The following is a 24,425-nucleotide window of genomic DNA, read 5'->3' as shown; positions in this document are numbered from 1 at the left end:
TTGCTTTGCTTTTGATTGTATGGTACTGAATTAAAAGAAAAAAATGAAAACTAGGTACATGTTTTTATAGTTGTTACACTGGGAACAATTTAGCCACCAAATGAAGCATTAATTAATTAGAAGAGTATCCCTTAATACCAAATTAAATTTTCTGCAGTCATCACACAAGGCTTCTTTTCCTTTGTGATTTAATAAGATGTGAGATGATTTGGTGTTAAGTGCCAGTAGTGCAGTGTGTGAAAGTATTTGTACCTGAAAACACTCATTATACTTGAAGGCAGAGGAGTCTTTTGCTGTGTAGAACGTTGATGTTCTTTGAAGTGTCTGGGGTGATCTGTGAACCCTTTACAAACCGTGCTAGCAAAGGAGTGCGAAGGAGGTGTTTTAATAAACTGATGGATCTCTTGCTGGTATAACTCCATTTTGTTTTAGCACTCCTCTAAGTGTATTTTCATTCTGATTCTCAATGTTTATGAGAAGTTTTGATGCTTTGTGGCACATTCATGCCCATGATTGGCTCAGCTTAAACAGACCATGTAACATGTCAACTGTGGGAGGTGAGTACCTGCAGGAGTTCTGTACCACCTTGGGAAATCTTCTTGGTGGGAGCTCTGTAAGGTGCACCCACCTTTTCTGAGCACTCAGGTGAGGAACTGCTGCTCTGGGTGCAGATCTGCTGGGCAAGAGTGCCCAGCCTCAGGAGCTCCTGTGATTTTAGTGCATTTGAATGCAGACTTTTCCCAGTACCTTTTATACTCAGTGTAATGCCAGTTAACACTTATCAGTCTAAGATTCTCCTAAGAGAATAGTGCGTTTTTCTTTTCTTTTGGTACTGTTTTTTCTCCCAAATGGTTCAATGCAACATGTTACATTGATTGCCCTGTGTAATGATATATAATACCCAGTCTACTGCACAGAAATGTGTTTACCAAAATGCCAAACAGATAATTCTGTATGGAGACTATAAATCCCTTAGTTTTATTGGGAAGAAATACTTCTAGGATTGTATATTTCTTTCCTCTCTGTAGTTCAGAAATTAAAAAGTTACATAGGTAGACACTGCAGAAAACAAATTCTCATCTTTGCTTACTCTTATCTAAAGTGAGATTTTTTGGGTTTTTAAAAGAAAATAATTTTGACTTATTAGGAAGTGCATGGTAGTTGTTAGCAAAGTATGAACTCTTTCATAATTTAAAATTATGATCCTTAGAGAAAAAGAATAAAGTGCATGTCCTCAAGCTGCAGTTCATTTTTATTATCCTTATATTAGGTTTTCTCTGGGTGTATATTAGACTTTGTGCCTGCAGTTTGGAATGCAGCCAGGCACTCATCCTGGAGTGTGCTGCCCAATCTAAACTGCATGTACTTTCTCACATTAGGATCTACCTTCTCCCCAGTAGCCATCTGTGTAATTTCTTCAATTTTCACAAAATTTATCCTTAAAAGGCTTTAATTATTTTTTTAAAAACCCAACCTGAACAGATTGACTTAAAAATTTTTATGCAGAGTGTTTTAAGTCTCTCACTACTTGCTTTTTTTCCCCCCGGGTCCTTATTTTTTGTGTACTGAGTTCTTCTCACTATCTGTTCAAGTGTATTTTCTGCTTTTCTATTTGAGTTGCTCTTTATACAGGTTATTGAAATATTTAGTGTCAAAGTGCATTCCTTTTTTAATCAGTTTAAAGTTTCATTTGAGTGACTTTGGGTTTTTTGCTGAAGTTTAGTGTAAGCTTTGATTTTTGAACTTTTTTCTACCTTGATGTAAACACATTGCACACCCATTCTAGAGTAATTTTTTTCTTTCATATTCACTGTAAATGAAGCATGTCCATGATCAGTTGTATGAAATGGCAAATTATTTCAAGTTTTGTATCCTCAATTTGCCTTGGTTTACAGTTCACTGAGATCTTCCATTTTAACATGAACTTTGAATATGATGTCATTTGTTTTCCCTTTTGTTTGTAGCACTGTTGCCAGATTGTTACTTAATTGAAATTGTGAAATAGCTTTTTTTGAAATCAGCTTTCATTAATATTTAGTGGAACTGTGCTAATTTACACGAGCTGGCAAGGTGTCCTCTGCAGTCAGTCCCTCTGCTTCCTCCAGCACTGAATGCTCAGTTCTCTCACACTGGAGGAATATGAAATGGATTCCTAGCTGCAAAGCCTAGAGGAGGTAATAAGATCACTAGCTTCATTCTTTCATTCATTGCATCTGACTTGCTTTTACTGGCAAGCCCAAGCTGCTGCTCCTCTTCAGGACCATCAAATGCTTTGGTTTATCTTTTAGCAGACTTGGAGATGTGAAGGTCAACATTTCTGCAAGTTGATTGATTTGAAGTTATTTACTCAGGCTCATTTATTCTGCTGTTTGCTTGACTTCATTTAGGCTTCTTATTTCTGTGGGGTTGCTTACCTGGCTTATTCTTCAAATTATGCTCTGTGGTAGTTTTTAAAAAAGAGTCATCAGAGAGTTCATTTCTGTGAGATTCTTTTGAAAACCATTGCAGGCTTTGGAAAATCTTTGTTCTCTGTATTTGTACCATACATCATCTGCCATTTGCAGGAAACCTTGACTTTTTACCCAGTTCTCATAAGAATAGAAGAATTTCATAATTTTAAAAAATGGTTGAGTCTTATTTTTGTGATGTAGTTGTATGGAGTTGTTGACTGACCCAGAGATGTGGTGCATGTGTGTGTCTGTGTGCATGTATCTAAGTGTGTGTGCATGTGTGTCCAGATGTGTCCTGACAGCAGGGAGTGGAGGAAGGTTCTTGGTGTTACTGGAGTCATTTGGAGGCTTTATCTGTGGAATTGAGCTCATTGCCAAAGGAGCCTTTTCCTTGTGTGTGTCCCTTGAAGGTGGTGACTCCCAAAAGCATGGATGTGCTGCCCCTGGGCAGGCTGCAGCACATGTCCTGTGGGTCCTGTGCTGAATTTATCATGTATTTCATGCACAGCATGCAAGTGCCCATTTCCATATGGGAAATCCATGCTCCCCACTGCATCTGTAGGTAAAAACATCTGGAAGCAGATGGGTACCAGTGGAGCAGCTCATGCAATCTATGGCTGCTTTCTTTCCTAGGTGTTTTGTGGGAGTAGGCAGGGAGACTTGTGAAGGTGGGTTCTGGGGGATGGAACCTGCTTGTAGCCACCTCCTTTCCAAAAGGGCCACCTGGTCCTTCCCTCCTGTCACCTCCTAGGTGTTAATGATCTGTGCGTGGGACAGGTGACAGAGAGGGGCAAGAGCAGGAGGTCCCTGGGCAAGGGGATCAAATGTGGGCCATTTCCCTGAGTTTGCTCTTGGATTATTTATAAAAAGAGAGTTTGCTGTTACCTGAGGCCTGTTGGTTAGAAATTCTTGTTTTTAATAGGAGTCCTTCTCTCTATGCATATTTATGCAAAATAATTCCATTTCTGGCAAGGCTTGCATGTTGCACCATTTGCTACACTGCTGCCTGTGGTTTGATTCCTTTTTCCTTGTATTCAGTCTTTTTTCCTGGTATTTGCATTACTGCTGTTTTGTCTTGGTTCAGTTGATGCTTGGTCTCTCTTTTGGGTCTGATGTGTGTCATTTTTATTTATTCATCTAGTGTTTTCAGTTTTTATAGCTCTTTTCAGTTACATCAAAAGTCAACAGTTTAAGTTCCAACTGTTGTAGCATATGTAGTCTGGCTTCATCATCTCCTGTTGCCTTAAACTGTAATTTCTGACAGAATTAGGCAGCCAGCATGCCAAGTGTGCACAGGGGCTGAGTGTGGGGGGCTCTGGGTGTTACTCTGGGGCACTGATTTTTAGTGCTTGGTGAATGCAGTTTGTGTGGCTCTGTGCTGATGCTGGCAGGTCAGGTCCCTGTATGTGACTTATTTCCTGCAGCCCCTCAGTCAGTGGAGCTCTCTTGGGGTGAACACAACGTTGTGCAGCTCAATTGCATTGTCCAGCTCTCCACAGGTGCCTGTTCAGAGCAGGGAGTTACACTGACTGTGCCTGGGTGTGTCACACACCATGGGGAGTGCCAAGGCACTGAGAGCTTCTGCCTGCCAGCTTAGATCACAGGAACCCTACCCACAAATTCAGATTGTACTTCCAGCTTTGTCACTTCTCTGGGAGGTCTTTGCCTGCTATCCCTCTGAGAATCTTTGCTCTGCTTTTTCTGCTTTTCTTATCTACTGCTGCCACTGAAGACTGCATTGCCTCAAGTCTGGTCCCCAGGTCTGGAGATGAGCCACTTGTCTTTATTTTTCTGTAAATTGCAGGATGGTTTTGGGTTGAGGTGCAAGTGCCACGCTGGTAGGATAGAGTGGGCCCCCAGTGCCCAAGGACACCATGTGTCCCTCACAACTCTTTTTGTATGACAGAGAAAAAATAGAAGTGACAGGAGCTGCACTGATGCTGCAGTGTGAGATAGTGCTGCAAAAATAATTTAAATGATTTTATAAAAGAAACAGAAGCAAAATTTAAAGGTATTTCTTCATAGTTCTTTTCCTTGGCTCCCATTTAAGTCCAGATGGGTTCTTTGGAGTATTTACAGCACAGTCCATGAGAAGCTGCAGTGGTGTGGCTGAAGGGGCAGTGTTGTAGTAACAAACAGGAGTAAGACTGAACGTGGGAGGGAATTTCTTGGGCCAGCCTTACTTCCATGGGAAGTGTTTTCTATGAAACTCAGCTGTGGATAATGAACAGATGCTGGGAAAAGAGATATTAACACTCAGGGAAAGCAGCTGAGATTTCCCAGGCTCAAAGAAGAATACAGTAGACTTCAGAAACTGTCAGGAGATGTGTGACAAGAGTGGGCAAGGATAAAGATACAGAATTATTTCTGGGCAAGCCACATGGCACAGGGTAGGATTATTCTGCCTGGAAAGAGGTGACCAGATGGAAGCATGGAAAATGCAAACAGGGGCTTGGAATTTGTTTTTTCTTGTTTCATAAGAATTGGGTCACGTCAAATGGATCTAACAATTGGCAAGTTTAAAACACAATTATTCTTTCATTTTGCAGTGAATAATTAACCCTTGCACACTGCTGCAAGACAATGTAGACATAAAGCTGGTTTAGACAGACACATCCATGAGAGAAGAAATTTGCTGGGGTCTTTGGGATCTGGGACAGTAACTCAGAAATATCAGTGTATTCTTGCCCTTTTCCTATGCTTTTCCCTGCATGTGTAAGCCATGGTGTGCAGTTCAACCTGTTGTCTGGCCCTGCACAGCTGCTATTTTCTTTAGTGTAAAAAATAGCTCTGGCAATTCCATGTTCTGATATCTACAGTAATAGAGCTGTTCAAACAAATCTTGTAAATTGGTAGTACACCAACAGCCTGGTCATTAAGCTCTGTCAATATTTGGTGTAGTAAATACTTTTTACATTCAGCTACATTTGGTTTCTGTGCCCTGGAGAACTTTGTGGATTGATTGAAATGATTGATACTTCCAGGAACAGGGCTGAATTCATGATGAAATAACAGTGAGATAACATTCCAGATAACTGGTTTTGTGCTGCTGCTTCCTCAACTTGTGTGAAGCTTAATTAAAGGCCAAGACTTGCTTCCTAATTTCTTCTGAGTAGCAGATGGACCCTTTTTAAGATTGCTTCTCCTACTGGGGGTGTGTGTGTGTGTATTGGGAGGCAAAACATGTGAAAACTGAGTTTCCTGGCCAGTTGGGTGTTTAGAGATTGATGCTGGTTGTTGGATATGATAGCACTGCTGGTCTGCTCCTGGCTCAAGGCTGAGTGCAGTGATGTGTGTTAAACATGCAGGGCTTTGGCTCAGCTCAGAGTTCCCCGTGTCTCTGGGACATACACGGGTGCTTTGCTGCATCCTTCTCACACACCTGCCAAGGGTAAACTTGGGAGTTTGCACTTGGATAAACTGGAAACTTCAGAGGGATTTTTCAAGATCCCTCCCTTACAGCTAATTAAGAAAAAGGCAGATTTTTCTAAGAGATCAAATTGTTTGGATTCTTTTGTCTTTCCTATTGATTCCTTTTCAGCATGGTAGAAGCCAGTTGTGTGGGCATGGTGGGGTGTTTGTATGTGTGTGTGGCTTTTTAAATTTAATTTTATAGAAATTGATTATAGACCTGAACTGTCCAGCATAAACTAATCTATTTGCAAGGTGTGCTCTGATAACACAATCAGGCTTTTCCTAATGAATGCTGTTGCATTTGTGGAACAGAAAAGTTTCTTTTCCCTCATAAAATAAGTAAAGCATAATATTTGATTACATTAAATATACACAATTCCTTACCTACAGTGTTTATGTAGCTGAGGAGCTTGGAATATCAGAGATGATGAAAATAGCTGCTGGCTAGCTGTAGTTCTGAGGGCAGTTGAAAACTGACTGAATTTCCTATCCTGTGATCCAGGTAGCTTAGAAACACCCTAAGTCCAACTTCTGTGTATTATTTTATTTACTGTGTATTCCTCATGATATTTTATTTTCCTGAACTATTTACAGTGTTCCTGAGTGACTGACTGGGACATTCACTATGCAATATAAAATCAGTATTTATCCCAAAGTATTTCTGTTCATCAGTTTTCTGGCAATATGTTGGTCATTCTGAATGGAGTAACAATATTTGGTTTTTTTCAACACAATTTTAAAACTGAAAAACTTCTCAAAGTAGTTTTGGGGAATTACAGTAATTTCAACTTGAACTTGTGTTTATACAATATAATACCAGAAAATGATGCATATAATTCTGCTCTCTAACAATATTTGTTCTGTCTCCACCTTGAGAGAAGGTACATAGATATTTCAATTTGTACACATGTATAATTATGCTAAATAAATGCTCAATTATAAAATTATATTCTGAAAAGAATAAGTCATTTGCCTTTAATAAAACACTTTTTAAGAGTCTCTGATAAGTATTCTTTTTTTCTTGACAGTCTGTGGTGGACGACTGGATTGAATCATATAAACAAGACAGGGACATAGCACTTCTGGATTTAATCAACTTCTTTATCCAGTGTTCAGGATGTCGAGGTACAGAACATGAGAAACAAGTTGTATAGAATAAATCTGACCTACAAACTTGTGTTAATGCAAATGCTGTAAAGATGGGCAGGACTCTTGGATTGGTGCTCCTTGTGTGCATGGTTTGTATAGAAATATTGTCTGCATTCCAGAATAACTTGATTTAAAGCTTGTTTGTCAAGGACTGCCCTTTCTGTTTCTCACTTTGCTGTCATCATGCTAAAGTGTGCAAATCCTCACAGAGACATTCTACTCATCAGCAGGAGACAAAAGATCTGGTGCTCCAGGTAGGCATAGCTTTATTTTCCCTCTCTGTTTCTTCCTAATTTTTTAATTGAAAAAAATAGTAGGTAACTATACCTTAACTTTGATTTTTTTTCTTTATTTTTAGGAAAATTTTTTTTTTTTAACTGAAGAGGAAGGAATCAGGCTTCAGTTCACAGCAAGAAAGATTTCCTGTGGATGGAGCATCAGTGTTATTTGTTGCTCTGTGATCCTTTGTCACGTCAGCAGCAAGTGCCCTGCCTTTATCCCCTCCTTAAGCAGTCTCCATCACCAGGCATGCAGCAGTCAGTCATTCCAGCATTCTGTTCCACACTGTGCCTTCTAATGAATTTTTCATGTGTTGTCTTTTTTCTGTTAACTCAGCCTTGAAGAGAGAGCTCTACTCTCTCTGTAGGGCCCAAAACCAAATTATTTACTGTTTTTTGATGCTTCCTAGAATTTACTTTGAATAGAGTTGAAAATAACTCACAATTCAGAAATTCTTTCTCTTTGTTTTGTATCTGATGTGGGAATATACCTTTAAGCACCAAATGGTCTGGATAGAAGTCCCTTTTCTTTCTTCTTCAGTATAAGGTGAAGTCTTGAGCAGTTAAAAGCATCAGAGAAAAGAAACAGGAACCATCAGCAGCTTCAGCAACTCTCTTTCAAAGCTGAAGGGAATAATCTTGTTTTGTGGATGACAGGAAAGACTGAAGCTCTGGGAGCATCCTGTAAAAGGGCTGAAGGTTAGAGCTTAGGTTACCAGCCTGTGTCAGTGTCTGCACTGTTCACACAGAGACCATGAAACATTTTTTGGTTGTGTTTGGCAGCTTATGTGGAAGTAGTAGTATTCTCTGTGCTTTTTTTTTTTTTTTTTTTTTTTTAATAACTCTCCTGAAGTGTATATATGAAAAAAAAAAAAAAAAGGAACCCTACAAGAATTTGGGCAGCATTAAACCAAAGGCATCTTTGGCCATATGTTTATATTGTTGATGCAAGCTTTTGGTGAAGGCATGTCATAAATATCTTCATTCCCCTGCTGCTCTCTAATTTATTCTCCCTTTCTTTCTCCTCATTAGAGAAAGCAGCACTCTGATAAGACTCCTATTTTTTAAACCCCTTGTTGGTGAGTGATGCAGGCTGAATGCCCACTGTCAGCCATATGCTGCTGGAGCAAGTGCTTCCCAGAAAAGCTTTCTGTGACTGGCTGGGAGGCAGCAGCACTGTGAGTGAGTGCCTGATGTCATTGACTTGCTTGGCTTTTCTTTGAGTGGTCACTTCTCATTTTCACTGCTCTGCTCTGTATCCCAGGGCTGTCTGTGCTGAGCTTCTTTCAGTGCCTTCTGCTCCCAAACAGCAATGGTAGGAGAAAGGAAGCAAACATTTCTTGTCCCCCAAGTCTATAGTGTGTTTGGGAGATTATTTCTGTGCTGGAATTTTTGCAGTGGCTACAATAACAGCTGTAGAACAGGGTTAATATCCTGGCAAGCAGTGCAGTTCTTTCCAGTTTCCAGTAATATACTTGTTTTCTAGAATAAATAAGAGCTTATCAGAAGAGAGTGGATTTTATTGGTAGTCCACTTAGGGTAAAGTGCATACTAAGCTGTCCTTAATGGAAATGAGAAATAGGGAGTTGTTCTGTATTTTGTGAGGGAGACAAAGATTCTTTATCATGGGAAGATCATGTTATGACATCCTTATTTCCCTTTAGAGACTTTGTTGACATTCTTGCTTATTTCTGTTCCTCATAAATAACCACCCCTTGTGAACCTCAATGATTGCTTTATCTTCCTTAATTTTCTTCTTTTCAGTTTGCTCCACTAACATTGTCTTGGATTCTCCAGCCTCCTTTCCCAAAGTTGGATTTAAATGCTGACTGATGATATATCTAAGTTAGTGATCATTAACTGAAGGGAGGAGAACAGCTAACTTGGGACAAAGTTTCTCAGGAAACTGGGATCTTAGGTTTATAAATCTACCATTTCAACAGTGCTTAGAATCACTTGATATCTAAATATATGTAAAGTACATTTAGCTTGATGTGTCTTTTCAAAGTTTTGAGCAGGTGGAAGAGTGTGTGTCCATTTACTGGCTTTAATTAGAAAAAGAGGCCCCAAACTGTTTCATTTAGCAACACCATTGACCCTGAAAAAATACCTCTCTGTTTAGAGAAACATTGATTTTTATGTATTTATCCCATTCTCTTGGGCAGCACAGATTCTTGAATGAACCTCTTGGCATCTTCCAGCTTTGCTTGGAGCTGTTGCTGAAATGAGAAGTGATCTCTTGTAAATATGACTAAGCAGGTGTATTATGTAATTTGTTAATACTAACAGTTGTTAACTTAGTGGCTTCTGCAGGTGAATGTAGAAGATCTGTGCAATTTAAAATTCAATAAATATGCATTCAATAAATATTCAAGCATATCTGTCCTTTGTCAACTCTTCTGATTATCTATTTAAAGTATGTCCATTAAAAACATAGGAGATTAGGTTTTAGTGTGCTCCAGTCATCTTTCTGTGTTTTTAGAGTGCTGTTTGGTGTAAATGAGAAGTTTCTTGTATTGAACTGTCAAAGCATCTCAGTTCAATAAGCAGATTTGCATGGGAGTTGGTCACTTGTCATGTCATCCTTCCTCTCGTTTGCCTGCTCAATCTGTACATAGGTTCCCTTTGCTAATTTTGATTACAAGGAAGTTTAATGGTTATGTACAGAATTTTTCTTTATCTTGCTTGCTTTTTTCCTTTGAGAATATAAAGAGTCCCTGTCTTTCACAGCTTGTCTGTATAGCCTTTTCCATCATGTTGTGTTGAATTTCTGTGACAGAAAAATGGTTAACAATGACTGATACATTCACTCATTCACTTTTTTGTTTCTGATCTTTTTAAAATGTGTTGCTGTTTCTAGAGGGAGGGTCTTGTAGAGGATAGTACCTTAGAAAGGTGAAAAGGTAAGTGTTAAAATACTACTTCTTTGTGGAAAACCAGCAAAAATGCTGTTTGCAGTCCTTGAAAATAAAACAGGTATGTCTATTGGTAGTTGGTGTTTATTTTCCATGGGATTTACAATCTGTAAAGCAGGTGGTGGTGTATTTACTTTCTTATTTCTAAGACAGGAGCAAAATTTCAGAGTTTTCATTATTAGGTAACGGGGAACTTTTTGACATTAACTTGTTGTAATGATAAAGCCCTTTTTCAATTAAGTGCCACTGGACTTGGGGTGGAGGTGTATCCACACTACTGAAATTTCCATCTCGTTTTTTATGCTTTGGTCTGCAGCATTGTGGATTCAGGCACCCTCCTCCCTTGCAGAAGTGTTGCAATTCAGTGTTCAGAGTTTTCTGGGGGTTTTTGTGAGCTCTTTTCCATTGCTTTCTTTATGTAGAAAGACATTTTTGGTTTCCCCTTTTTTCTCTCTTTCTTTTGAATGTTTATGTAAAGCCCAGCACTGAGTGCTGAGCTCTGTGAGCTGGTTGCAAGCAAACTGAAATGTGTAATCAGCAATATGTACGAGAGGTCCCAGAAGGATTATAACTGTGTCAGTGTGATGCTGCATCAGGGCTAATTAGCTCTGCCTCTCAGCCTGAGTAATTAGCTCAGGTATCCTGCTCTGCTGCTATGACAACCAGGCTGTTTCCATTTCTGGAGCTCCCTGGATTTCGAGCTGACTTGGGGATCTGCATGGCTGTCAGCTCGTGCCTTCTGTTATTGATAGAAAACAAACAGAAAGCTCCTCGAGCACTCTGACCTTTCCACATTTTCAAGGCAGAGAGCCATGCTTGTGGAATAAATATTTTTTTTCCTAACCAGAAGCAATTAGTGGTTGAAACAGCCTCTTGAGCTGTGAAGGAAAACCAGCCACTGAGTCCATGGGAGAAAAGAAGCTTTCTTTTGCAGGGGAAAAGAGTCTCACATAATTGAAGAGGAAACTACTTGACTGCTTTCAAGTGCACAGTGAAATTATTCTCATTCCTTCTCTCCCATCTCATCCATCTCCATCATTAGCCTTCCCTCTTATCTGTTTTCTGCTGGCTAAGCCAGAAACCTGTACATTTTTAAGCAGGTTTTCAGATGTGGTCATTGATGATGAGCAAATACTCCAGCTGTCACCTGTTGGCCTGGATTGCTGCTGCTGCTTAAGGCTGGGTTTTCTCAGCTGTGAGTAAGCAGAAATCTGTCTGACTCTTTCCCCAGGGCTTAAAGCCAGACTCCTTTGTGGAACTTTTCCTGTGAATCAAACACTTGGTGTTCCACATTGTCTTCCTGCTTCATCCTTGAGTGCCTGGTTGTTCCTCACCTGTTCTAGATCCTCTGTCAAATTCTTCTTGAATGGCACAAACCCTGCCAATAAGTGCAGGAGTTCTGAGTTACCTTGCTCATTTTGGTTTTTATTAATGTTCCATGAGCTTAATTAAGGGCAAACTAATAGATTTCTGCTTTGCCAAAGGAAATTGAAGGCTAAAATTAGCAAAAAGCAGCAGAGAGCGGCCATTATATGGGCTGGCAAAATCAGTGAACAAGCAAGCACTTACTTTGCTGTTGGAAAGAATTCCAGAAGCAAATTAGCCAGGATATAGTATTATTTACTGTGATTAATAATATTTTAATAAGGGGGTGTAACATGGTAATTAGAGAAATCTCTAAAAAAATCAGTTGTTCATGGTTTTGTTTTGTGATTGATGCAATAGTTGTTCTGTACAGGTGGATGTTATGGACCACAAAGAAGACTTTGGTAAATCTGATTCCCTGCATATGGGCCTTTTGCAAGGAACTGCAGAGAGAGAAATCTGGCTGACCTTGGCATGTGCTAAAAAGCTTTACCTCTTCAGTCATTCAGTTATTATTAAGAAGTTGGTATCATAAATGTTTTGTATTATGACCAAATTAGAAAATACTGCAATTCATTGCATTGGAGCTTGTGTTTTTATCAAGTGTATAAAGTCTGTCTTCTCACAGTTTCTTCAACAAAATCCCTTTTAGTGTGTGAATATAGGGGAGAATGTTACAAAGTAAAAACTAATATACATTTTGAAAAAATTGTTACTTACTTGTGTAGGATTTAAGTCATAGTAATGGCAAGGATTTCTAAAATATTTTGTATGCATAGTATAAAGAAATAAATGCACCCCAATAACTCTAAAGCAGTTAAAAACATGCTGTTAACCACATTAAAAATGGGAAGATTAGACTGTAGGATGGAAATGGCTTGATCCTAATTTCATGTGTGGTATAGATAAACAAGAGCTGAACTTTGTACTTCTTGGTTCTGAGCCTTGAGGTAATTTTTAGTGTTTTTATCTTGAAGTGAAAGCTTACAAAATTCAAACTAAAAATAAGATGGAAATGGTTGGTAAGTGGAAGGTAAAGCAGATTACTAGACATACATTACATTTTTCATTAGTTCTTTAAATGGCTATAGGTAGGGTTAAAAAGCTCATATCAGACACTTGACAATTAATTTGGTCAAAATCAATTTTTTGTGAAGAAGTACAAATAGTTAATATCTGTTAACGTTCTGGAAATTAAAGCTTTGGTTTTGTTGTATGTATAGTTTTAAATCAAAAAGGTTTTTACTATTTCTTTGTTTGCTGCTGACTGTATTTGTACTTGTCATCTTGTGTACTCTTTCTTCCTTACTATTTCTTTTTCCTCTGCTTTAGCTATTCAAAGATTCTTTGGCTATAAGGAAAGTAATAGTAATTTCTTTTAAAGTTCTTTTAAACTCTGCTTGTTACTGTCTTCTGGGGATGAGAAGGGTTGAAAAATTAAAAATCCCAAACATTTGAAAGTGTAAAAAAGTGTTGAAGTAGTGTAATACATTTTATAGCCACTTGTGAACTAATGGCATCTTTTCCCCAAAAGATGTATCCTGCTACTTTCAAAAACAAGTGGGAAAAAGCCATAGGAATTTACTTTCTGTGCAAGAGACGTGAAGGAAGGGCACACTGGTTTGTGGTTTGAAAATCTGAATGAAATACCTGCTGTGCTGTGTTCTGACTGCAGTCCAAAGTTTCCCTCTATGAATTGCTAGCAGGAGAAAGTAATTTAAACCAAACATCTTTTTCTTTATTATCTGCTACCTGAATATATCAAACTATTCACATTGCATGTACAACAGCAGACCCAAAAGGAGCTGGCTTAAAATCAGCTATTAACTAATCTATGGGTATGAATCAATATAAATTTTAAATAATTTAAAATAAGTTTATTGAATTAATTGACAGAACTCGTGGTACTAGAATATTTTAGAGCAAATCTATAGTGTAAGGAAAGACAAATTAGCTATGAAATGAATACTGCACTGTTAGTTCTTTATAATAAGCTCAAATCTCTGCTGAAAATGAAAGCACTCCTTGTAAGCTTGGAACAAAGTCTGTGTTCTTCCCCTGTGCACTACTAAGTAAACTCAGAGCTTGTAAAATTATTTTTGGCACTGCTCGTTGGAGAAAAATTATGCAAGAAGTTCAAATACTATTGCCTGTTTTCCACGATATTAATTTAATTACATCCATATTGATCTGGAAAATAGTGCTGCTCACATGACTACAGAGGTGAAACTGGAGGAGTCTCTCAGTTAGGCCATGCTTTTAATGCTGTAGCTTTTCAAGAGAAGAGCAGTAAATATCTCTCTGTGTTAACAACTCCGGGTAGTTGCTGCCTTAGTAGCCTGATCAGCCTCTTTATTTATGTTTTTTTTTTCTGTATTATACAAATTTATTACAGGAGGAACACCCTCTGTACGAAGCAGAGGAGTAAAAGCCTTAGTCTGATTTATTTTTGCAGTATTATACTCAGACTTGTGCACAAATTATGTCAGTGTATGAGTTGGCTAGCTGTGTGTGAGATGCATTGCTGGATGTACTGTAGCTGACAGGTGCTTCCTGAGAAGACAAGAACTAATTATAAAAAGCAACCAAATACCACTGGATCTTAGATCCTCTCTGACTGGATTACAAATTGGGAAAGTACTCATGTCTCTGGCCTTTCCAAACATGGAAATTCTGCTGAAGATTTAGTCAGACTTTTTGCAGACCAAGGATAGGAATTAAATTGCAAAAAAGATATTTCTCTCAGCAAACACTCTAATTACAGTTCTCTCACTCTGCATTAGTGAAGCCATAGACTTATTTGATTAAGTGCAGGGCTGATACACTGCAGTAATTATTTCTGAAGAGAAGAAGATGGGGATGATAAGAAAGGCTCTGTATCCTAATGGAAAAGTGGTATTCTCTGGCACAAAGCAAGTGGGTAAACCAAAGCAAATATTCTGTTAATCTGCAGGCATTCAGGAGTAGCTGGATATAGGAAAAAAAAGCTTGGCTTTCAAAGAAGAGACATCCTAAATTGGAAGAACTGGACTCTGAAGCAGATCCAGTCCTGTTCACCTTCCATCACTGCACTACTTGTGGGTATTTCAATACCAGATTGAGTCTTTAGTCCTCATAAACAAAGGAACGAGATTGAACTGCCATGAATTTTTTATCTGATTTACAAAGGATTTAATCTTAGTGATAATGGTGCAGAAAGCCAGGCTGAGTTACTCTTTGTTCTCAAAATTTGTTAATTAATGTAATTTTTTCTCTTTTTCACTTTTTTTCCCCCTTTTTCCCCTGAAGATGCCAGGCTTGTGGGGCTGGGACCAAATAGTGAAGGTTTGTTGTTGATGTAGAGATGCAGAAATTTGCCTTACTGGTGTCATATGCTTATTCTCAAAAAATAAGAAGAATTTTTATTAAGAATAAACAAACAGCTTATTTTGATGTTTTGTTCTTTAATGTATTTGTTGTCACCTTCTAACTAAACCATGGATTAGAGTTAAATTGTTGATGTTTGTGTTTGGAGTTGCTTACTATTCTGTCAAACAGATACTTCTTTTGTTTCTCCTTTTTGTGGTGTGTGAATACACTTGAGCTGTAAAGATTTTTGAATATTTTCTCTGTCCTCTATTCAGCTCCACTTGTAGCACTTAGAGGAGAAAGTGGCAAGCAGGAAAGGTTCCAGCCCAGACTCATTAATAGAAGCATTTGCAAACCATTTTGTGTAATAGCAGTGATGGATATTCTCACTCTCAAATTTTAATATTCAGCCCTTTTTTCCCCTCTGGTTTCCATGGTAGCCTGTAACAGCAGGATTGTTCTTCAATTATGTGCTGTGTGTAAAAATCACTTTATAGAGCTCTGAGCTGGCTACTTCCTTGGGAAGAGCAGGCTGCTTTTGGGGAAGGGGAGCAGCCCTCAGCCTGGGAAGGGCTCCCTTCTGCCTGTGCTGAGCAAAGCTTGCAGTTCCTTCTGACTGGAAACAGGGAGAGACATCAGACTGTGATGAAAAATGCATTTAACCCTTAGGGAGTTGAAGACTTTGATCTCATGCAAACAGTTTAAGGTGACAGGGATTGTGAAAATGGGCAGTCCTCCCTGCATTGCTTTATTACTCTTGTCAGCCTGTAGTAACAGCAACCAAGTATTAAATGTCACAGAATCCCAGGATGCTTTGGGTTAGAAGGGACCTTAAAGCTCCTATTGTTCCACCCCCTGCTATGGGCAGGGACACCTTCCCCTATCCCAGGTTGCTCCAAGCCCCATCCAGCCTGGCCTTGGGCACTTCCAGGGATGGGGCAGCCACAGCTGCTCTGGGCAGCCTGTGCCAGGGCCTCACCTCCCTCACAGGGAGGAATTCCTTCCCAATATTCCACCAAACCCTGCCCTCTGACAATGGGAAGCCATTCTTCATTGTCCTGTCTCTCCAAGCTTTTGTCCAAAGTCCCTCTCCAGCTCTCTTAGAGCCCTTTTATGCACTGGAAGGTGCTACAAGGTCTCCCTAGAGACCTGTAAAAATTAATTACATTTGTAATTTGTAGGGAAAATGCAAGGAGGAAAAGGGGAAACTGAAACATCTGTAACAGTGGAATGAAGGATGGAAAGGTAAATTTGTGCCTTTAAATGCAGCAAAGTATAAGGGGAAAGGAAGAAATTACAGATTCTGAAAACTGCAGGAAAGGAATATGTTCTTTTTAGGACACATGTCCACGGAGGAGCTTAGGAAGCAGGAGAAAAGAGAGGCAGGCAGGCACACATCCTGTGCTCTTGCTTTGCTTCAAGAGCTAAAATAGCAGTTTTCTCCTTTCACCTGATGAGCACTCTGCTTTAAGCTACTGGAGAATGATGGAGCCAGAATATACCACTGAACAGGGCCGAAATCACAATCTATCTCCATTTCTGAATATTCTCATCAGGCAGGTGATCCATAGTGTGGCACCCCTTGGTGTTTATGTTGTGAGCTTCAAGGACAATATCATGGGGGAAGGACAAGAAAGCAATTGATAGCTAAGAGTGTGTGTTGACAGGAATGAGAATGTAATTATGCCCAAAAAAACAGGTACTGTATAGGAAACTCTGCCTTCTGGTTAAACTTAAAAATGTGAGTGTGTTACAGGAAGGCACCCTGATACTAAGGCTTCTAGACATCTTAAACTTACAGTGGGGGAGAGGAAAACTGAAAAGTCCTAAAAGGAAAATGGGCTGAAAGTGCTGAAAGGTGGGGGGGGAATACTGTTTGTTACAAAATACTGCAAAAACTAAATGCCCCTTACAAGATAAAACACTTGATGAAGGTTCTGTTGAAATATTTTGTTTTAAAAAAATACTGTAAAGCAATATTTTGTATTTTCTTTATTTCTGTTTTTGCTGTATTTCTGTATTTTCCCACTTCAAAGACTTTTTCCACAAAGCTGTAAGACACAACCAGAGGAGTTACAGGGTTGGTTAACCTGGTCTGGTGGAAGGTGTTCCTGTCCATGGCAGGGACTTGGAATGAGATGAGCTTTGAGATCCCTTCAACCCAAACCATTCTGTGAGCCAGTTGGCTGCTTTATTCTGTCTTCCATTTGTGTATCTACCAGGAATTACATGGTGTGTTTACACAGCCATTTTTAATTTGCTCAAAATATAGCACTTCAGCTATTTCTGGTCATTAAATTTGTAAGGTAGAGGATCCAAAGCAATGCAAGAGGAGTTATAACTAAGAATTTAAGGCATTTTTCTGATTAACATGCTTTACTTGCAGTGCTCCTCTGTGTTTTTCTTCTTTCCTTTTTCCTTAGCTGCACTTGATTAGTTTTCCCCCTTGAGTCCACTATCTTTATGTTAATTAATATACTCAGAATCTTCATTCCCTCTTGTATTTCATCTGCCATTTATTACTATTTGTCTTTCAGCACTCTTTTCAGGGCCTGCTGCTTTATTCCTTATGCAAAGTTTGGGGTTTCTAGTATTAATAAGTTTATATAGGTGAATCTTTTTTATATTCTGCTCTCATATACTCCTTAGTGAATCTTAGACACAGACTGTTGAGAAACATATTGTGTATTGAGCTTTCCTAGTTTTCTGCTCCTATTTCTACATTCCCATTTATATTTGTCCTGTCAACACTTGCTGTGATCTGTGTGTGTTCCAGGAGTTTATCTTCTCTCAATTCTGAGGTGACAGTTCTCTTGCATTGTATTTTTAGAAGCATATCCAGACTTTTATGGATTTTGGCTCTAATATATGCTCTCTCATCCTCTTACCCATGCCAAAACATGTTGAGCAACTATTCATTGTGTTGTTTTAACTTCACTTTTGATATGATCCTTCCTCTTACTTTTCTATAGTAGCCAAGTTCAGATCAAAAATTTAAAAGTTAAAGTTTTCCTCAAGGGCATTTTATCAACAGGGTTTCTTTTGGTTATCTTTGTAAGTCCCTTTTAAGTAAAGATCCTGTCTCTGCTCTGGAAAGGGCCAATCCAGGAACAGAGTCATTGATATCAAAAGCTTTTGAGGCAGTAGATAGAAAAATCTGTGCCACTCCTCGAGGAGAGGTTTTTCAGATAACATGGGACATATTTAAACCATTGCTGTTACTGGTTTCCTACTCATCCTCAAATTGCTTAAAGACTAAGCTCAGAGTACCCAGACTTCTTAAAGTTCATGGAATGGAAACTTGAAATCCTTGATTTTTTTTCTGATAGATACATATTTGCAATAAGGAAAAAGCAGGAGTGGAGGCCAGGCCCTCTTCTTATGTTCTCTGGTAAGGAAGAGCCTTTTCCTGCTTTGCCCTTTGTTCTTATGTTTAGGGTTTTACATACCCAAAGTGTCACACTCAGAGTACCTGGAGTTACAACTGTTTATGTGCTGCTCTTTTGTACATTCATCCATGAAACTGCTGGGAGGATACCTGGAAAATGGGGAATGTGCAGTTAGATAGTTTAAATTGTCCAGACTCCTACAGGAACCTCAGGAATAAAAGCAAGAGCAATTTGCAGCATCCTTATCAACCCTCTTGTAAGAACCCCCCCTTCCTGCACTTCTTCCTGGATTCATTGGCTCCAGCAGAGCTGCACACTCAGAGGGACAACAATGTCACCTCCACAGCTCCTGTTCCCTCCCCAGATCACAATGTCACCTCCACAGCTCCTGTTCCCTCCCCAGATCACAGTGTCACCTCCACAGCTCCTGTTCCCTCCCCAGATCACAATGTCACCTCCACAGCTCCTGTTCCCTCCCCAGATCACAATGTCACCTCCACAGCTCCTGTTCCCTCCCCAGATCACAATGTCACCTCCACAGCTCCTGTTCCCTCCCCAGATCACAATGTCACCTCCACAGCTCCTGTTCCCTCCCCAGATCACAATGTCACCTCCACAGCTCCTGTTCCCTCCCCAGATCACAATGTCACCTCCACAGCTCCTGTTCCCTCCTCAGTTTTGGTGTCTGTGCTAATGAAGCCACACACAACAGCTGACAGCCTTGGGAGATTGGTGACTCACCAAAGCTGACACACACACAGACTAAGTGAAGGTTATACACAGCATCTGAAGTTTAGCACTTCTTAATTTCTGCTTCATTTTTAAGCACAAAGATAAGGGGTTTTTTGCATGTGGTTTCTCAAATTCTTTGTGTTTCCTTACAGAAAAAAGCTCTATACATCTGTTCAGATAGTCAGAAGGTAAAAAGGGGCTTTGGGATGCGCTAAAGCTAAGAGAAAATGGGTTGTTTTCCTAGAAAACAGAAAGAAATAATTATGTGAAAAAGGAGAATTCCTCTCATCTTTCATACTTTTAAATGAGGAGAGAGGAAGGTAAAGGCATTGCTTTGTGCCAGCTCATTTTTTCATTGTGTTTTCACAGGTCATTGTCAGTAAATGCTTTGGTCTTTAATATACTCTAAATAAGTGATTTCATGAGAAGCAGAAGTAATGAAGAGGGATTTCTAATGTATCTGTGTTCAGCTTTCCTGAATTATACAAAAGCAGCTGAATGTGCTCATGAAGTGCAGGGTAAGCTGTATGAGAGACAATATTTTGGAATTTTGGATGCTGTGTAACTCCAGAAAAGTTTGGGACACACACTGCTGGGCAGGAGGTGGTTGTGCTGCAGGTGAAGCTGTTCTTGAAGAAGCAGCAGCATTCCCTGTGTGTGTCCCTGTCTGTCTCCAGCTCAGTGAGAGGCTGAGATTAACAGAGATTGGGGTCATGGTTCACACTATTCCCCAATGACCTCATTGGCTTCCATTCACTGACCTGCTTTTGTAAAATTCATTGGGAGACCGGATATCCATGACCAGTCAGGTTTGGTTAAACAAAAATATTACAATTAATTAAGCAGCACAGTTACAGACAGAAGTGCACCCAGGTCTCATTTCCTTCTTTCAGGTTAACAAAAAAAGCATAGAAATTTTGCAAGTAGAAGGTGGCTTTTCCCTTAAAGAGGGAAATTAAGTGTTTTAGCTATAAGTTGTTTCCATGATGTTTCTGTGTCTCCAGTCTCACTTTTTGAAGGATACCAGCTTTTCTCAAATTGGCAGATAAAGTTCTTCACCTTTCTTACAAAGCCTCTGTTTTACTGTTGTTTAATGTGTTGGCTTTTTGCCATCACTTCAAGGATATGGGAGGATCCCAGTCAGCCCTGGCCTTGTGGCTCTCTGGCTGGTGTTGTTGAACACTGAAAAGAAAGGATTGGCTCTGGGAAACGTGGAGCTCAGCAGTCCCTTTGGTGTGCCATTGCTAATAAGGTTTGGCACTGTATAGATCCCAAAAGCAGACACCCCTGTACTCCTGATCCTTCCCTTCCATGTGCTGGAGCAGCAAACAGTTACAGGAAAATGCAGAGGCTCTGAACTGAGGGTATTTCTTCAGACCTGTGTCTGGGAAACTCTCATGCAAGTAACAGCAGCTTCCTTGAGGGAAAATGAAGAAAGGGCAGTTCTCTCCAGGGACAGGAGGCAGCTGAGCAAGGAGCAGAGTGTGATGGTCCATCAGCAGCTGCAAGGGACTCACATATGGCTTGCTGAGCTCTGTCAGACCTTTGGCAACTCCCAGGTGTGGCACAAAAGGTCTGGCCTCTTGTTTCTCTCTTTTTCCCCCTTTCAGTTTTCTTATTAGATACAATGTTTTGTGGACTCTAGAGCCTGTCACATCAATTGAAAATCTCTAGATAATCACTTCTCTTTTTGTATTTTTTAGGACTTGTCTTTCATCTTACCTACTTTACTACTTCTGAGAAATACAGGTAGAAATAAGAGTAACAGATGGCTGAGGAAAGGATTAAAGCTCCATCAGGGAAAGCAGAAAGACTGAGGGAAAGAGGATAGACCATGGCTATCTAATCCTCCTGTGATCATCTTTTCCCTCCTGACTTTCTGGAAGTGGAGGTACCATGTTTTATGGCATTTTGTTTTATGAGCTGGAGAGATGTTGACACTGAGTAACAAGAGGCTTGTTTCTCTGATAAAGAAAATACTTTTAGCAAAAACATGTGAAGGCATGTTGCAATGCTGACAGCATGTGTGTGGGTTACTGCTGAGCTCTGGGAACCTGCAGATGGGACAGGCACATCCATAAAAAGTGGAAGGAAGGGTGGACACTAAAGTAAATGTCCTTGGTTTCTGTGAAAGTGAGCTTGAAGTTCTTTGGAGCATGAAATGTGGGTAAGTGTGATGTGGTTAAGAGTGTCAGCCTGGATTTCCAGGAGGCCTTCTGGGGAGTCCTCACTCTACTGAGCAAGGAGAAACTGGGCAGCAGCATTGCTCAGCTTTAAAAAGGCCAAAGGAGGATCTTGCTGTTTCCTTAAATTATTGAAGGACTAGAGAAAAGGGGACTGCAGACTCTTCACACAGTTCTGTGGCAGGTAACAGACACAAGTTGAAATGTGGGGCAATCTAGTTTGACAGAATGGAAAACATTTCTGCCATGAGCTGGCCAGGCACTGGAGGCACGAGGGCTCCTTTTTTGGGTTCACTGACAGACTCACCTGGTCTAGCTGGGATCTCTGCTTTGGGAAGGGTTTGGACTAGTGACAATCAGGAATCCTGCTACCTGAAATTATTCTACAATTCTAGACCTCTAAGGAGGGTAAGAAGCTGTGAGTTTGTCCTTCTGTGGACAGCATTTGGTAAAAATTATAGGAAATAGAACAGGGATAAATAATACTGTGTTAAAATAGTAATTATATAGTTACTGCTTTTAAAATTGGTGGATTAAACCTTTTTGCCATCCAGAAGAATGCATAATAAAGAATCTATAGTATATGAAGCCTATTCCAGTATGGTGGAACAGAATCCATTATTTTTCCTTTGGGAAGGACTCAGTGTTTTAAAAACTGCTCTGGGGTTTTTTGTAGAAAGTACAGAAGTGGTAGAAAGCAATTGCTCTCCCTTGAAATGAGTTTATCAGACAGGTTGGATGTTTTCAAGGCCATTGTTATTACATTATCCCACACCTGATCTTGTTTTATAACAAGAGACACCTGGTGACAAGCCTCAGCTCACTCATCTGGTATTTATGGCCAGTGGAAAACCCCCCAAGAGCCCAGGACTGGGGCTGTGCCCCAGGGACAGGGCACAGGTAGGATGCCTGTTGTTAGCAATGGCAATACTGTTTTCTTTCCATTGGTGGCTACAGAAATGCTTACACAGCAGGAATATGCTCATGTTTGGGTTATCAGGCTCTTGTCCTGTCCCACTGGGAAGTGTCTTTGCCCCCTCAGATCAGGTGTTTGTGCACACAGGTTCCTCTGTGAGGAGGGAAGAACTTGTGCTCACACTGGGCTCCTCATTTCAGAGGGAACCTTTGGTGGGGACCTGTTCACAGGGTAGGGGAGGGGGGAGCAGATGTGAAAACAGCTGTGATAAAGGCACTCAGAAAGAGGAGATAGACCTAAATGGACTTAGTGCAAATATTTACATTGTTGTATCTTACACTTAACTTGGAGCTCAGCCTCCACACTACCTATGTTTATATTGCTGGATTTGAGTCACTTCTGACAGCAGGCAGCCAAAGTCTGCTTCCACACATGCACTGATAAGTTGTAGTTACTCACATTCTGCTCTTGGAGCCTGCTGTCATTGGGAATAATCTGAAAATACAACCTCTGTGCTTGGCAGAGCTCTGAGAGGCAAAGTTAAGAGTTAGAAATAAAGGGCAAATTTATCTGTACATATATTAGACACAAAAAATTTCTCTCAAACTTACATTGCACTTGCGCCTTGAACATTGAATGTAGTTATGAGCATCCCACTTCCTAAAAAACAAAAGAATGTGGGAAAGAATGACAAATAGAAGAATAGTTTTTCATGCATTGCAAAAAGATCCTGGTTTATCAAATAAAATGATCAAGCTGCAGTTTTAGAAACAGAATGAGGTACCTCCTGAATGAATGGGGGGCTAAATGAATGCAGGTTGCATTGGTGCAGAGTTCTGTGGAGATGGAAATTACAAATGAGTTAAGAGCTGATGGATCCACTATCAGCTGTTAAATCCAATAGTCACAGTGTGCCTTAACACTCTAGAGCTCAGGAAAACTCTGAACTACTGCCAAATGTGAGATTTGTGTGATGCTGACTTGGGCTTGCATTCTGCCTAACAGCCTGTGCTGATTGCTGAGTACAGGAATCCTGAGGTTAATTTGTTTCATCACATCCACCAGGAAGGTTCTTAACAAACATCTGCTTACAGCACATGTGCAGGAAGCACAGGGTGAGCAGTGCTCACAGAAATGAACCTTGGAGCCAGCCCTGGGGGAACAGGTGGGAAGTTTCAGCAGAGCATTTCTTGGATTGTGCTTTTACCTCTCTCCTCGGTGTGAGTGTCCTCTGTGGGCACAGACTCCTCCTGCAGCCAGGGTCACCTGGGGCAGTGCAGGATGTGGCTGTGGGGCCACTGCAGAGCTGAGGCTTCCAAAAGCAAAAGCTGTAAGACATTGCCAGGAGCAAACTGCTGCCTTTGGGGAGGCAGAGGCTCCTCAGCTCCTCACTCATGTTCCTGTCACTGACTGCTGCTCAAAGTTACCTTACAAAGAGGTTGATGCTGTATGAGAATTGCTACTTTAAGTCATCAAAGCATGAAAAGATCTCTCTTATGAAATAATTCAGTGAAAATACTAGATTGCAAGTTTAGTGTCTTTAGTTAGTATTTTTATGTGGCTTCATGTAAATCATCTCTGTGAGGATGCAAAGCAGCTTACACTTGGCAAGTGCAAATGCTATAGAGCCATTTCAAACCAGCCTTATCAGCCTTAAACCCAGAGCTTTAAGGGAGTTTCCTTTATCAAAATTGTAAGACTTAAGCACATGAAGTGTACTGTTTCTGATGCACTAAATTATGTGGGCCTACTTTTTCCCTACTGCTAGTCTGGGGACTCAGCATGCTTTCTTGCTGAAGAGCATTTTACCAGTTTCTGCCTATGACATCCTTTGGCAGTGTTGTCTGGCAGCTATCAGTCTAGCTGTTCTAAATAATTGTGTCACCAGCAAACTATCTGCTCCATTATCATTTCTTTCAAAGCATTTACATCTGCTATGGAACATATTTTATCAACATCTTCACATGGAAAGATCTGTTGGTAGGTTCATTCTGTTCTGAAAACTGACCTTTTTTGCTGTTTTTAATCTGAAAACTTTTCTTGGGTATGATTATTGCATATCAGCTCCTTTAAGAAAACGAGAGATCATTGTAGGATTTTGAAAATGTCTGTATTACATAAATGCATGACTTTTAGCTGGTTATTGATGCCTCATGGAGCTCCAGGGGGGTTGTGAAGCATTACTTGACAGAAATAAAATCAACCCTTGAGCAGACACACCAGATCTGTAGTACAACACCTCCCAGTCTGACACAGCAGTCACATTTAATGGTATGTAGTTCTTTG

At 40.0% G+C, this 24,425-nt stretch overlaps 1 protein-coding gene and 1 long non-coding RNA gene across 4 annotated transcripts in view; both read left to right on the top strand.

Moving 5' to 3' along the window:
- Window positions 1-24,425, top strand: part of STAG1 (STAG1 cohesin complex component) — a 154,380-nt gene that overhangs the window by 60,276 nt on the left and 69,679 nt on the right. For all 3 annotated transcript variants that reach the window (XM_077183770.1, XM_054639006.2, XM_077183771.1), the window contains exon 5: window positions 6,893-6,989. In XM_077183770.1, coding sequence (XP_077039885.1) covers window positions 6,893-6,989 — 97 coding nt within the window. The remainder of the gene's footprint in view (window positions 1-6,892; window positions 6,990-24,425) is intronic.
- On the top strand, window positions 6,996-9,660 carry LOC143694870 (uncharacterized). Its single transcript, XR_013183603.1, has 2 exons — window positions 6,996-7,267; window positions 7,372-9,660. It is a non-coding gene; the product is annotated as an uncharacterized LOC143694870 (long non-coding RNA).

This window comes from Agelaius phoeniceus, chromosome 10 (genome assembly GCF_051311805.1).
Source record: "Agelaius phoeniceus isolate bAgePho1 chromosome 10, bAgePho1.hap1, whole genome shotgun sequence".
Classification (NCBI taxonomy): Eukaryota; Metazoa; Chordata; class Aves; order Passeriformes; family Icteridae; genus Agelaius; species Agelaius phoeniceus.
The sequence above is the reverse complement of the archived record's forward strand: the minus strand, read 5'-3'. Positions and strand labels throughout refer to the sequence as shown.